Raw genomic sequence first — 13,437 nt, 5'->3', positions numbered from 1 at the left:
TTTCCGCTTCCGGCCCCGCCGTGCAGACGCCGTCAGGGCCGCCGCCGCCGCTCGGGGCCTGCCGGGGCCGAGCCCCGCCGCGGTGAGGGGGCCGCGGGGCGCCGGGAGGAGCCGGGGGGCGCCGGGAGGAGCCCGGGGGCGGCGGCGGGAAACCGGGCGGAGGGGCGGGGAGGGAGCGGGGACCGTTAGGCCCTGAGGGGCTGCGACGGGCCGGGGAGCGGCGGCGGGCGGGCGGCGCTGACGGGGCGGGTGCGGGCGGGAGGTGCGCGGGGAGGGAGGGCGGCGGGCAGCCGGAGGGTGAAACACGTTATATGTGAGCGAGAGGGGGGCACCCCTACGTAAATACCCACGTATGTGTGCGTTTGGGGGGTAGCCATATATAAAATAGCCAAATATATGGGCGGTTAGGGGACACCCGAGTGTAAATACCGCTTATGTGTACGTTTAGGGGCACCCGCACATAAATACACGGGTATATATACCTTTAGGGGCACCCCCTATGTAAATACCCTAGGTATATGGGCGTTGAGGGGGCGCCCATGTATAGACTACCCACGTATGTGGGCGTTTAGGGTGCACCTGTATGTAAATACACGCACATGCATACGTTTAGGGGACACCCGTGCATAAATACCTGTGCATATACACATTTAGGGGGCACCCCTACGTAAATACCCACGTATATGGACCTTAGGGGGCACCCATGTGTAAATACCCACGTATATGGGCATTTAGAGGGCACGCATATGTAAATACCCATATATAACGGCGTTTAGGGGGCCCCAATATATAAATACTCACGTGATACGGGCATTTAGGGGGCACCTGTCTGTAAATACCCACATATGTGCATGTTTAGGGGACAACCCGTACATAAATACGCGTGTATATATACATTTAGAGGGCACCCATATATAAATACCACATATATGGGTGTTTAAGGGGCACCCTATGTAAAATACCTGCATATATGGCCATTTAGGGGGCACCCATACACAGGTACATGGGTTTATGTACATTTAAGGGGCATCCCTACGTAAATAGACGTGCGTATATACGTTTAGAGGGCATCCCTACATAAATACCCACACGTACGGGCATTTAGGGGGCACCCACACATAAATACACGTGTATGTAGACGTGTTTATGGGGGCATCCATACGTAAATACAGGCGTATATGAGTATTTAGGGGGCACCCATCCACAAAGGACGTCTTATACGTGTATGTTCAGGGGCACCCACTTGTAAATATACGTTTAGGGGGCACCCGCGTGTAAATGCACACACGCCTGGAGCATTCCCTGCTTCAAAGGCTGGACTTCGAGACCAAACCTTGCGGCAGCGTTCCCTTGGGCTGCCGCTTGGTGTTATTTTGAATCTGTCCCCACGAAAGCCGCTGCGGGCAGCGCGCAGCTGCGAAGGTTTTCCCGTCTTCGCAGGGAGTTCCGAGCTCCCCAGGGAAAGCCTGGCCCCCTCGCTGCTGTCTCAGACCCGTGGGTTTACTTTTTCTGCCCGTTTTTTTCCCAGCCCCTCCGATGAGGAGCGCTTCGGTAGCGCTAACGCCCAGGATTTTAATTCTCCCTGAAACGACGGCCGCATTTCGAGCTTTGTCTGCTTTCCGTTCAGACAGAGCCACATCAGCATCGAGGCTCGGCGAGCCTGTGCTTTGGGGAGAGGAATGCCGAGGTCAAACACGTTCCCTTAAGAAGATTTTCTCTCGGTTCCAGAGAAAGGAGACTTGGGTTCCAAATCAGATTAGTGCCCGGCCGCGTAATTAAACATTATTGCTTCGGCATAGCGAACGTTAACGAGGCGAGAGCGGTTAATTGAGATTGCTGGATTGGCATCTGTGGGACTGCTGCGCCTGGGCACGAGCGACAGAAACCAAGGGCTCGTGTAAATTTCAGCTCGTGGCTTAAAAACAAGGGAGCAAAAGCGATCTCCGGGAGCTTTCACCAGCCGTCAGCTTTCTCTTTCACGAGAAAAGGCACCAAACCAAGGGTAAAATGATCCTTTTTTTTTTTTTTTTGTTATTAATCTGTGGTTTTCTTGCCTGCCTTCTCTGCAGGTGCGAGCAGAGTAACCTGGGCCGCCAGCCGCGATTGTCGCTCTCCAAAAGGGAGCTGGACGAGCTGAAGCCATGGATCGAGAAGACGGTGAAGCGAGTGCTGGGCTTCTCTGAGCCCACCGTGGTTACCGCAGCGCTCAACTGCGTGGGAAGGGCATGGACAAAAAGAAAGCGGCCGGTACGTCCCCCGCCCTGCCCCCGCAGCTGCCTGTAGGAACGCTCGGGCCCCCCCGGCAGACCGAGAACAGAGCAGGAGCCTGCACCTGCACATCCCAGAGGCTCCTGGAGCCCGGGGCGCTGCGCTGGTTGGGTCGAAGCCCCCTTTGACTCGGAGTTTTATGGCTTCGCAGACGTCTCTGTGAGCTCTCCGCTCTCCCGCTCAGGCCCTGCGCAGGGAATTCTGCCGTTCACGCAACTCCTCTTTCTTTTCCAGACCACCTCAAGCCTTTTCTCGACGACTCCACCCTGAGGTTTGTGGACAAGCTCTTTGAAGCGGTGGAAGAAGGCCGGAGCTCCAGGCACTCCAAATCCAACAGCGACCGGAATCGGAAGCGAGAGCTGAAGGTGAGCCGAGGCCTGGTTACTGATGGTTGGTTTTTCTGTTGGTTGGCGGCCGTGGAGGCAGCACTGGTACTCTGCCGCACTTCCCTCTTCCAGAGAGGTACATCTTACACCGCTTAAAGTTCAAGAGAAAAGCCCCTTCTCCGTGACGAAGTGTGTGAGCCTTTACCTTTCAGTTCTCTTTACCTCCTGGCGAGGGAGCGCAGCGCTCTCCTTGGTGGTGTCCGCGGTGGAAGCCTCAGCTTTTGGTTTCTTTAACAACCCCCACGAGGCTCGTGCAGCGAAGGGACTTAAATAACAGGGCTCCATCTCTCTCTTTCCTTTCGTGCTCGATGCTAGCACGTGTGGCAGCGCTGAGTCTTCGCCGCCCTGCAAGCCGGCAGCCTGGGCAGGGCGTCCCACCTCCAAATAACTTCCTCTTGCTCTTCCTCGCTCAAACGTGCTGCGTGTCGGTCTGTCAGCTCGTGCTGCCCGGCCCCGAGTGAGCGGGTCTTTCTGAGGTGGGTTTTCCTTCTCTTTTTTCCACCTGGAATCCACGGAGGGTGATTTTTGGCAACCTTTCCCCCGCCGCAGCACGAGGTGGGTTACAGCGGGGATTTCCTAGCCCGGCGGCGTTTCTCCCACCTAACGCTTGCCTGGGTGGTGGAAGTCTCGTGCATCCAAACCTGTTTTCGCCTCCTGGCTTCTCTTGAAGACTTCACTCGCCACCTTCTGGAAATGCATTTTTTCCGTCACTCGCGTACTGAGTTTAAAAGCGGCTGTTCCCTGCTGTTCCCTGCTCACAACGTAAGTTTCCTTTCGCTTTTTCCGAGGTTCCTATTTTATGGCGAGCTTGTGTTTCCCTGTAACCGTTCAGTCAGCGGCTAACCTCAGGTATCCAGAACGATCCTTCGCAGGTTTGGAGCCTTCGCTCCCTGTTTTCTTGGAGAAACTTGCTGCTTCTCCCACCCTCTGGCGGGGGTTTTAACGCCAGCCAGAGAAGGGCCTCCTCCAGTTAAGGAGGAGTATTTAAACAGGTTCCACCCTGCCCTTTCAGCGCAGCCCGAGGAGCAGCAGGGTTTTAAAACCCAGCCTAGTTTACTGCTCTGGGTTTGGGTGTCCCAGCGAACGACGGAGCTTGAAGGACTTGAGGCTTTTGCAGCGGTCTCGGTCGGAACAAGGGTGCCAGCAAGCATCTGTCGAGTATTTCCGTGCTGTGGTTCCTCTTGAATTCGGGTATTCGCCCGGCACACGTGCACGTTAGCTGCCACGGGGTCATTAGAAGGCGAGATTTTGGCCAGGATGTTCTCTCCGAGCTGTGCCCTTCAACACCCTCCCTTTTGCCCTCTTGGGGAGATGGCGGAGAGACAGGAACATCGCGAATCGCGGCGCTGCTCGGCAGCTCGTGGTCACGGGCCGCAGCTTTGTGGGGAGACTTTCACAGTCTCCGCGGCGCTGCTGGCTTGCGTGGATCCCCCCCGTTTCTTCAGAGCGTGAATTCAGACCCGCCTGGCTTCCAACTGTCTCGTCCTCTCGTCTCTCATCTTCCTCGTGGCACCGGCCGGCGCGCCTCAGGCCAGAGGGAGGGGAGGGCGCAGCAGCCTGGCGGCGCATCTCACGCTGGCAAACCGCAGCAGGGATGGGGCTGGGTGCGGGGAAGGCGCCGCTTCTCCAGGGAAACGTCTGCTCGGGTGTCTCACGTGGGTGGCGGTGCTCTCGGCGTCCAAGCTGACCCGAAAGCAGGTCCGGGGAGCAGCGTAGCAGCCCCGTCCTCATCTCTTGGCTACCGGAACGGAGCCGGGCACCCGGCCTGCCTCCTCGTCGGCCTCTGCCCCTGGAATTGCCTTTCTCGGAGGCCCTTCGTCGGGATCCAGACCTGGCCTCGCGCCGCCGCGAAGCGAGGTGGTGTAGTGAGGGGGTCAGATCGTGGGCGTGTGTGGAATGGCTGCCCCCCGCCACCGCTGCGGGTTTTAGGGTTGAATTCATACTCGTGTGCTTAGGTCCGTAGCGTCGAGCAGCGGATTAATTCGGAGTGCCGCTTGTCGTGTTAGCTGGCTCCAGCGTTCTGTCTGGTCTTCCTTCTCTCTCCTTGGTTAATTCCTGTGGGGTAGGTCATTGCTCGGGAAGTTTCAGGAACTAAAACGTAATGGTTTACACACTTTATACTATGGGCAAGTCCTTTCTCTTGAACTTGTAGGTTTTCCAAGAAGTACCTGTGTCTGGATGAGGATGTGTCCCTGTAGAATATGAGCCATTATAGTGAAGAAGGGATTTCAACTAACGCTTACAACCGGTGTGTATATTTTCATTTCAAATAACACCCTCACACACTCCAGTAACACGGTTGCATGGACAAATCCAGCTTACCGTGCGCAAAACCGGCACTGACAAAAGGAAATCCGTGGCCGCAAGCACACAAAGGGTGCTCGAAGGGCACCCTTCCCCGGTTCCCCCAGCGCAGAGCTCTGCGGAACGCGCGCTTTTCCTTTTGTTCCGTGCGACGGCCGCTTCACGCGAGTCCGTCCGTGTGGTCGCTGCTCCCCTCGCTCTCCGAGAAGAGGGAGAAGAGAGGCTCGGTTTGAGCGCAGCGTCTCTGGCTCCAGGCTGGAGTCTCGTGGGTTAGAAGCGTGAGGAAACGCTGCGGGTATCCCGCCCTGCCCTAGGACTGCGTTCTCCCTTTGGTGACAGCGTGGCGGGACAGCAGCCTCCTGTACCGACCCCTGCGAAGTTGGCTGAAGACACGGACACCGTTTCGGCCCGCTCAGGGTAGCTCGCGTGCAGGCTTCTTCCGTCTCGCTGGGGAGTTGAGCGAGACCTCGGATCCCAGTGCCAAAAATCCCTTCGCCACCTGAGAGAGCGGCGGTGCCTCTTACACGGGGGTATCCCCGTGTGGCCTGCTGTGCTTTAAGCTGCCGGGTGGATCATCGGCGATGCTTCTCTGGTGGGGAACCAGGGCACAGGCTTCGCGTGGGACTCACGGTTAGGTCAGGCTGTGAGTGCCGCCCTGGAAACTCTCAACCACGACGCGGTGCTGACCTTTCGGTGCTGGATTTCCTTCTCATGGTGCTTTCTCGTCCTAAAACTGGCCCTGAGGGGAGTTCGTAGCTTTTAACCAGTCTGCTCTTTCTTTCCTTTTGCTGCTTCAGGATGTGTTTGGTGATGACTCTGAGGTATCCAAGGAATCTTCTGGCGTCAAGAAGCGGCGCATCCCGCGGTTTGAGGAGGTTGAGGATGAGCCTGAGGTTATTCCAGGCCCGCCGTCGGAGAGCCCTGGGATGCTGACCAAGCTACAGGTCAGTCCAACTGCTCTGTGTGACGCCAGCTCTGCCCCCAGAACCAGCGCTGCCCATCTTGGAGATCTCGAATCCTGATACAGTTTAATGCTTTCTTTGTTATCTTGGTTGGTATCGCAAGCTGAGGAAGCAAACGGCGAGTTGCTTTTGCCTGTCCTTTGGTTGCTGCAGTTGCTGCCTGTGCTCTCTTCGCAGAGCTCACTGCCGCTTGTGCACGGGGCTAATGATAACGCGAAGTCTTCGAGTGGGGAAAGTTTGGATGTTCTCTTCGCACAAGCTGGAGTGAACGGGAAGGGGAAAGGGTCTTTGTAGGCAGTGCCGGCACTGTAAGATTCCTTTCCTAGAGCTGGAGGCCATCAGTTAAAGCAGTTTGATACGGCTCCGTTCTCGCTAAGCTGGTCTGCACGCGTTTGCGTCTGTCAGCGGGTGTAAAAAGGTGCTGGTGACCCCTTCGCTCCTTCCGATAGAGCGAAGAAAAATTCACCGTCCGATTTTCTTTCCACAGATCAAACAGATGATGGAGGCAGCCACTCGACAGATCGAAGAGAGGAAAAAGCAGCTGAGTTTCATCAGTCCTCCGACGCCACAGGTACCTGCTGGAAGTAACGCGTTGGCGTGACCTGGATGTGCCAGCGCAGCTCTGTAACAAAATTTATTTCTCTGTCAACAGCCAAAAATTTCTTCTTCATCCCAGTCGGAACGTCTCCCCATCGGCAACACGATCCAGCCCTCCCAGGCAGCGACGTTCATGAACGACGCCATCGAGAAGGCGAGGAAAGCCGCCGAGCTGCAGGCCCGAATTCAGGCCCAGCTGGCTTTGAAACCGGGGCTCATCGGCAACGCCAACATGGTGGGGCTGGCCAACCTGCACGCCATGGGGATCGCGCCTCCGTGAGTAGCCGCTGTTCTTCCGAGCTCCGTAACCCTGACGGTCGTAGTGCCGGTGGAGGGTCTGCCCCAAGGTTTCTTCAGTGCTCCGTCGGTTCCCAGCAGTGCTTTAATGGTTGCTGAAGGAACAAATCTGTTAGAGAGGCGAAACGGAGGTTGCTCCGTCCCAGGGCAACGCTCTCCCAACTTCTGCGCACCAGATTTGAGTCCTTTCTGGCCGTATAGATGAGTCTTAACAGTAGAAAGAAGCCTTTCGCAAAACTTTCACAAAGTATAGGCTGGTCTGGTGCTTGCTGTGGAAATGTGGCTCTCGCTTCCTTCGAATTACTGCTGTCGTCACGTTTTAATGTGGTGTCTCTGTCTCGCCATCAGGAAAGTGGAATTGAAGGATCAGACAAAGCCTACGCCACTGATCTTGGATGAGCAAGGCCGAACTGTTGATGCAACTGGTAAAGAGATTGAATTGACTCACCGCATGCCAACCCTAAAAGCAAACATCAGAGCTGTGAAGAGAGAGCAGTTCAAACAGCAGCTTAAAGAAAAGCCCTCGGAAGACATGGAGTCGAACACTTACTTTGACCCCCGGGTCTCCATAACCCCAGCCCAGCGTCAGAAACGCACCTTTAAGTTCCATGAAAAAGGCAAATTTGAGAAAATTGCCCAGAGGTTGCGAACGAAGGTATTTGGGGTCTTGCCATGCTAACTGACAGCACAGAAACGAGGGTTTGGTTTAGGAGGGGCGTTGACTCTCCTCTCCTGGGTTGTGAAAGGGAGCTCTGTTCACTTGAGTAAGAAGCTTTTGAGCAAAATCACCTGCAGCTTTTCTGTCAACGTCATTCCTGTTGAAAAGGTAGACATCCAAATAAGAACATGCTTAAAAAGCATTTTCGGATACCTCTCCTCACTTGGTGAAAGACAAAAATCTGGTGTTTTATTGAGTTTGTTTTTGACAAAAGACTGAAAATTTCCAAAGAGAATAGATCGTTTTCTGGCCAAGTCTTCTTTCTACAGAAGCGGTCACCTTAGAGGTGCAGATTTTAAAGGATCTTGGTAAACTGCCCGAGTTCCTGGGGAGAATGGGGAGAAGAGCTTAATTAGACAGAAAAGCCCAGGGACGTGCATCACAGGGATGATGATGTGCAACCCAGGGAGATGTTATTTTGGGATCGTTCCATGCTCCTATTAGGCTTGGTAATAAGACCAGTTTTTTGGCAAGTCTGTGAGCAGAAGCACTCCATCATCATCTTTTGTGTGGTTTCTTCTGTGGTCTACTTCAGCTTGCGTGCACCTGCTCTTTTATTGTTATTTTTTTAAGCATACCGTGCTTATAAATGAATGCTGAATGACCTTTATGTGCCACTTTCCTCTCCTTTTTCTCAGGCTCAACTAGAAAAGCTGCAGGCAGAGATATCTCAGGCTGCCCGAAAGACAGGGATACACACTTCTACCAAGTTGGCTCTTATTACCCCTAAAAAGGAGCTGAAGGAGGGGGAGATCCCAGAGATAGAGTGGTGGGACTCGTACATCATCCCGAACGGCCTTGACTTGTAAGTAATTGACGTGCCAGGCTTTGTTCTGCTGCAGGAGGAAACTTGGGGGAGGTTTGGGGGGGTAACGTGGCGGTCTCTTGAGCACTTGGGCACGTCAGGCTGGACGAATCTGCTTGAGCTACTGAATTTCAACGACGCCCAACTCTCTCCTCTCTAGAAAAGGCGGAACGTCTTCAAAGAGAGATGAGTACTTCGGAATCACAAACCTCGTGGAGCACCCAGCGCAGCTCAACCCACCAGGTACTGCCCTGTAGCAGCCTCTCAGATTTAGCCAGTTCTGGTCAATTTTGCTGTTAAGCTAGACAAAAAATACTCCAAAAGGTTGATGTTAGGTGGGGCGAACCAGCATGCAAGCTCTCAGTTGTAATACTGCTGGCCCGCGTGTGTCTTATCCCTGTAAGGAAAGAAGCCGTGTGAAGATAAATCTGAAAATTCTGTAAAAGTAGTCAAAATTGAGAGGGGAAAGTCTCCGTCTTGTTTTTTGGAAAGTTGTTATAAAACCTGTAGCGGTTACCAGTAGCTCGCATACCTTTTGGTAGCCTTCCCCTTGCTAGCTGGGTAGTGGTGCAGCTGCAAGATCTTCGTCTCTGGCAGGTCAGTTTTGACATCCTTGCTCTGAGGAAGGGACGTAAAACAATAACAGAGAATTTTACTTTTCCATATAAATGTGTGAATAGCAAAACTGTTTTCCTAGCTCAGTAGTCGGTGCAAACAACCTCTGCAATGCTACAGGCTGGTTTGTCAATGAAGTGTGGATATAACAGAGCATGTTACGAGTGTATCCCCCAGTAATGGATGCAGGTGATATTTTATGTTGCTTCTTCAAAGCAGATTCACGTTTATGTTGCCTTGTTTCTCTTCCCAGTGGACAGTGACACGCCGGTGACCCTGGGTGTTTATTTAACTAAGAAAGAGCAGAAGAAGTTACGGCGACAGACTCGGAGAGAAGCCCAGAAGGAGCTACAAGAGAAGGTCAGGCTGGGCCTGATGCCACCGCCAGAGCCCAAAGGTAAGGCTGCAGCAGGCAGGCTGCGTGCCAAGAGCCGGGCTAACGCAGGCCCTTAGCTCTTAAACCAGCAGCCTGGGCCAAGCACGAATGGCAGACTGGTCTGATGGGAACCTCTCACAGCTCCTCTCTCATTTTCCTCGCAGTAAGAATTTCAAACTTGATGCGAGTGCTGGGGACGGAAGCTGTTCAGGACCCAACAAAAGTTGAAGCTCATGTCAGAGCGCAGATGGCAAAGAGACAGAAGTAGGTGGCACGTTGTGCATTTTTGTCCTTTTTAGGTGGAATTAGTGGTGGTGCAGCATTCGTTCCTAGGGAATGAAATCCCTGAACAAAGAGCCGTGGGATTATGTGTGTGTGTTGCTCTTGCAGCCTGTTTCAGCTGTCCTGAATGAGCTTCCCAAAGCCCTGCGCAGGGAGAATGGTCTGAGTGATCAATTCTTGGCACTAAAGAGTGACTTTGTGCCCCGTATTAAATGAGTTTCCTACCATGATGATGATTGGCATCCCAGTTGTTACTAATGAATGTGTTTAGGGAAGTGACCGGGGGAGAATTGGACTGGTGACTGGATTGAAAAAGCCTGTGTCCTTTTAATTCAGGCAGGTTAAGGCAGAATCTGAGTGGAAGTTGAAGCTGTTTTGGGATCCGTGGAACATATCCTTTGTTTAGGAATTGAAGGGTCCGTTTTGATGCTGTAACAGGTATGTTGTAGGCTGCGTTTCTGCTTATCGCTGTGTCTCTTTGTACCCAGAGCTCACGAAGAAGCAAACGCTGCAAGAAAACTAACAGCAGAACAACGGAAAGCGAAGAAGATTAAAAAGCTCAAAGAAGATGTCTCACAGGGAGTTCACATAGCTGTGTACAGGTGAGTGCCGGGCTGCGTGCTCTTGATAGATGTTCGTGCACGTCTCTGTTTTGTAAATAAAGCTGAGAAACGCCCTATAGAAACGTGCTACTGAAGAGGAGTGTCCTTCAGGAGCAGTACTGTGTACCTGATCGGCAGATTTCCATTGAGCATTAAAGAATCTCAGTCTGTAACAGTTGGATGCTCTCCATTCACGCTGTCCCAAATAAATGTCAGCTAACCCTGTCCTTCCTTCATCCTGTTACAGCCGAGTAGTAAAAATGCATGTCAGGGTTGGAGAACTTCAGCTGGGATTGAAGTTTCTGATGAGGAGACTGTTTTACTGGGATATCAGAGGTAACTTGATCCGTTGCTGTTCAGAAATGTTAGGAAATTTTCAAGATCTAAATGCAGCTTGAATAGGAAAGGATAGACGCAGCCTCTCTGAGCAGTCTGATTACAAGCATATATGATTTGGAAGTGGAAGTAAAGCCCTACATCTCCGAGGAGCTGGAGGCAGGAAACATTGGACCCAGTTGAGGAAGGGTAGGGAGTGCTTGGACCGATGGTAATAGCTCTGTTTTTCCACAACCTGTTGTTCTTTATCCCGTTTTCAGGGTCCGAAACTTGAGCAATCCAGCAAAAAAATTCAAAATTGAGGCGAACGCTGGCCAGCTGTACTTAACAGGCGTGGTGGTTCTACACAAAGATGTCAACGTGGTCGTAGTAGAAGGAGGTGAGGGCTTGGGAGGCAGGCTTTTCGTCGCAGCGTGATGTTCGAAAGCTTGCCTCTAGCGACAATTACACCTGCATGTGAAAATAGCTGACTGAGGGTTATGGAAAAACGAGGAAGTAAGGAGGCACTTTGAAACTCCCTTAATTACTGTTATAATGGGGTTAGCGCTGACTGCAGAGAGCGCTGTAATCCAGTTAGAAAATCCAGTACATTCAATACATTTGATGCTGAAGGAAAAATGCACCTTAGATTTAGATCCTTGCATCCGCTCAGAGCAAGGAGGGCCCCGGCTCAAAGCCTGGTGCGTTTTCTCACAGTTTGCACAGTCCTAAGCATTTTTGCAAGGTGTTGAAGAGCCTGTTTGGTAGCAGGAAATCCTGAGACGGCCAAGAGCTAAGTGCTGTGCCAACGGCCTTGAGAAGGCCAGTGGGCACTGCTGTGTTTGTGGGGGCCGTTGGTTTCTGCTGCTTTTTAGAATCTCCTAAAAACTGAAGGTTAAGGAACGATGTGAATGTGATTCTGACTTTTCCCCAGGCCCGAAAGCACAGAAGAAATTCAAACGTCTTATGCTTCATCGAATAAAATGGGATGAGCAAACATCAAACACAAAGGGAGAGGGTAAGTTTAAAGGTCTGTGGGGAAGGGGGTGGCAGGAGATCATCTCGTAGCCATCGGGAGGAAAAGCTTTTCTGGAGTTTTGCTAAGGAGACCGGTTTTAACTGAAATGCAGCACTCTGTAACGAACACACCAGTGCTGGAGGGGGGAAAAAAAAATGTCGGGGTGTGCATTTGTGGAGAATATCTTGCAATTCCCGAGTGTTCCTGGTGTGTTGTATAGAAGCTGGGGGGGCGGATGGTCACTGGGAGCAGGCCTGGGGTACCAGGTAACCATCAGACTTTTGGGGTTTGACGAGGCAGACGCTCAAGACGGCAGCTGTAAATGCCGCCATCGTGCAGCAGAGGGGGGTGGAAGGGGCCGGTGAAGCAGCAGCGGGGGGTCTGCAGGACTAGAATTTGCTTTTTTTTTCTTTTTCCAGATGACGATGAGTCTGATGAGGAGTCTGTTAAGAAAACAAACAAATGCTCTCTGGTTTGGGAGGTGAGTAGCAGTTCTGTTCTAATCTGATTTCTTGGGGATTTGAGCGGGGCGGAAGCTAACCCTGTCTGAGAGAGCAGCTGAGGTTGAAACGATCAAATCGTTCTGCAGCTTTGTATCAAACGACAATCTACAGAAGTAAACAAAAACATCTACAGGTTCTTTCTGTATGCATTTCTTGAACTGTAGTAGAATTATGAGTATCTCCCCTGCAGTGTAACCTGTGCTCATGCAAGAAGCTTATCACTTGTTAACCTGGGAGAACATTTATTCCCAGGTTCCCCAAGGGGTTCGGAGCGTTATTTCAGTTACTTTCCCCCAAAGATGTATTGAGAAGTGTCCCGTTTCTCCTTCCAGGGCACAGCAAAGGATCGCAGCTTTGGCGAAATGAAATTTAAGCAGTGCCCCACTGAAAACATGGCACGGGAGCACTTTAAAAAACACGGCGCAGAGCACTACTGGGACCTGGCTCTGAGCGAGTCCGTGCTGGAATCCACAGACTGAGGGTGCTGCTGCCCCGGCACCCCTCTTTGTTTGAGAACAATACCTCGTGGGAACTTGGACAAACCCCTTCCTCCCCTCCGGTCTCCACAGTACAGCGCATACGATTAAAGAAATATTTTTTAAAACAAATCAGTTACATGTTTCCTGGATAAATTCAGCTCTTGGAGATTGCAGTGCAAACCTGCCGGGCGGTGGCACCCAGCAGCCACACCGGCTGCGCTTTAGTGTCTCTTACCTTCTCTGGAAAGAATTGTTTGGGGGTTAGAGGGGAGAAACAGTTTTCAAAGATGTCTTTAGTCCTTAGGGAACGAGCCTGCGGTCTCAGAGTGAGGTACGAGTGCCTCTGCACGGGGCTGGGAGGTGCGAGGGCACCGGGCAGGGTACGTGGTGCCATGGGGAGACGCGCGGCACAGCCCACGGGCTGAGGGCGCAGGGGAAGGAGCACTTGGCGTTTGTAAAGCAGAGTAGGAGACGGGGACTTAGCCCACATCCTATATTTCAATAATAAACTTGGTTTTTTTTAAAAGCTGAAGCTGTGGCAGTTGATGTGAATTTCTGGCAGGGCGGGGAGCAGCGGGGCTGGGGCTTTTTGCCCTGGTGTTTTAACCAAAGCCTGACCCTGTGAGGGACCTGAGGCGATTCAGCCCCCGGGGCTGGGGCTGGGCAATGCGTTGTGGAGACCGGTAAGGCTCCCGGTAGGGCACGGCTCCCCGGTAAGGCAAGGCTCCTCGGTAACCCGGTAAGGCACGGCTTCCTAGTAAAGCCCCCCGGTAAGGTAAAGCTTCCTAATAAGGCTCTCCGGTAAAGCTCCCCGGTAAGGCACGGCCCCCCGGTAAGACTCCCCGGTACGGCTTGGCTCCCCGGTAAGGCACGGCTCCCCGATAAAGCTCCCCGATAGATAAGGCTTGGC

The 13,437-nt window shown here is 52.7% G+C and overlaps 1 protein-coding gene across 1 annotated transcript; it reads left to right on the top strand.

Moving 5' to 3' along the window:
- On the top strand, positions 1-12,656 carry PRPF3 (pre-mRNA processing factor 3). The gene is made up of 16 exons (XM_035571139.1): positions 1-82; positions 2,070-2,247; positions 2,503-2,633; positions 5,756-5,902; positions 6,408-6,491; positions 6,573-6,793; positions 7,163-7,469; positions 8,171-8,337; positions 8,498-8,580; positions 9,206-9,349; positions 9,493-9,592; positions 10,099-10,212; positions 10,809-10,927; positions 11,462-11,545; positions 11,965-12,026; positions 12,381-12,656. The coding sequence occupies exons 2-16, from the start codon at positions 2,226-2,228 to the stop codon at positions 12,525-12,527; spliced, it is 1,932 nt and encodes a 643-aa protein (XP_035427032.1). The 5' UTR covers positions 1-82; positions 2,070-2,225; the 3' UTR covers positions 12,528-12,656.
- The last annotated feature ends 781 nt before the right edge of the window (positions 12,657-13,437 follow it).

Source organism: Cygnus atratus, chromosome 28 (assembly GCF_013377495.2).
Source record: "Cygnus atratus isolate AKBS03 ecotype Queensland, Australia chromosome 28, CAtr_DNAZoo_HiC_assembly, whole genome shotgun sequence".
Lineage (NCBI taxonomy): Eukaryota > Metazoa > Chordata > Aves > Anseriformes > Anatidae > Cygnus > Cygnus atratus.
The sequence above is the reverse complement of the archived record's forward strand: the minus strand, read 5'-3'. Positions and strand labels throughout refer to the sequence as shown.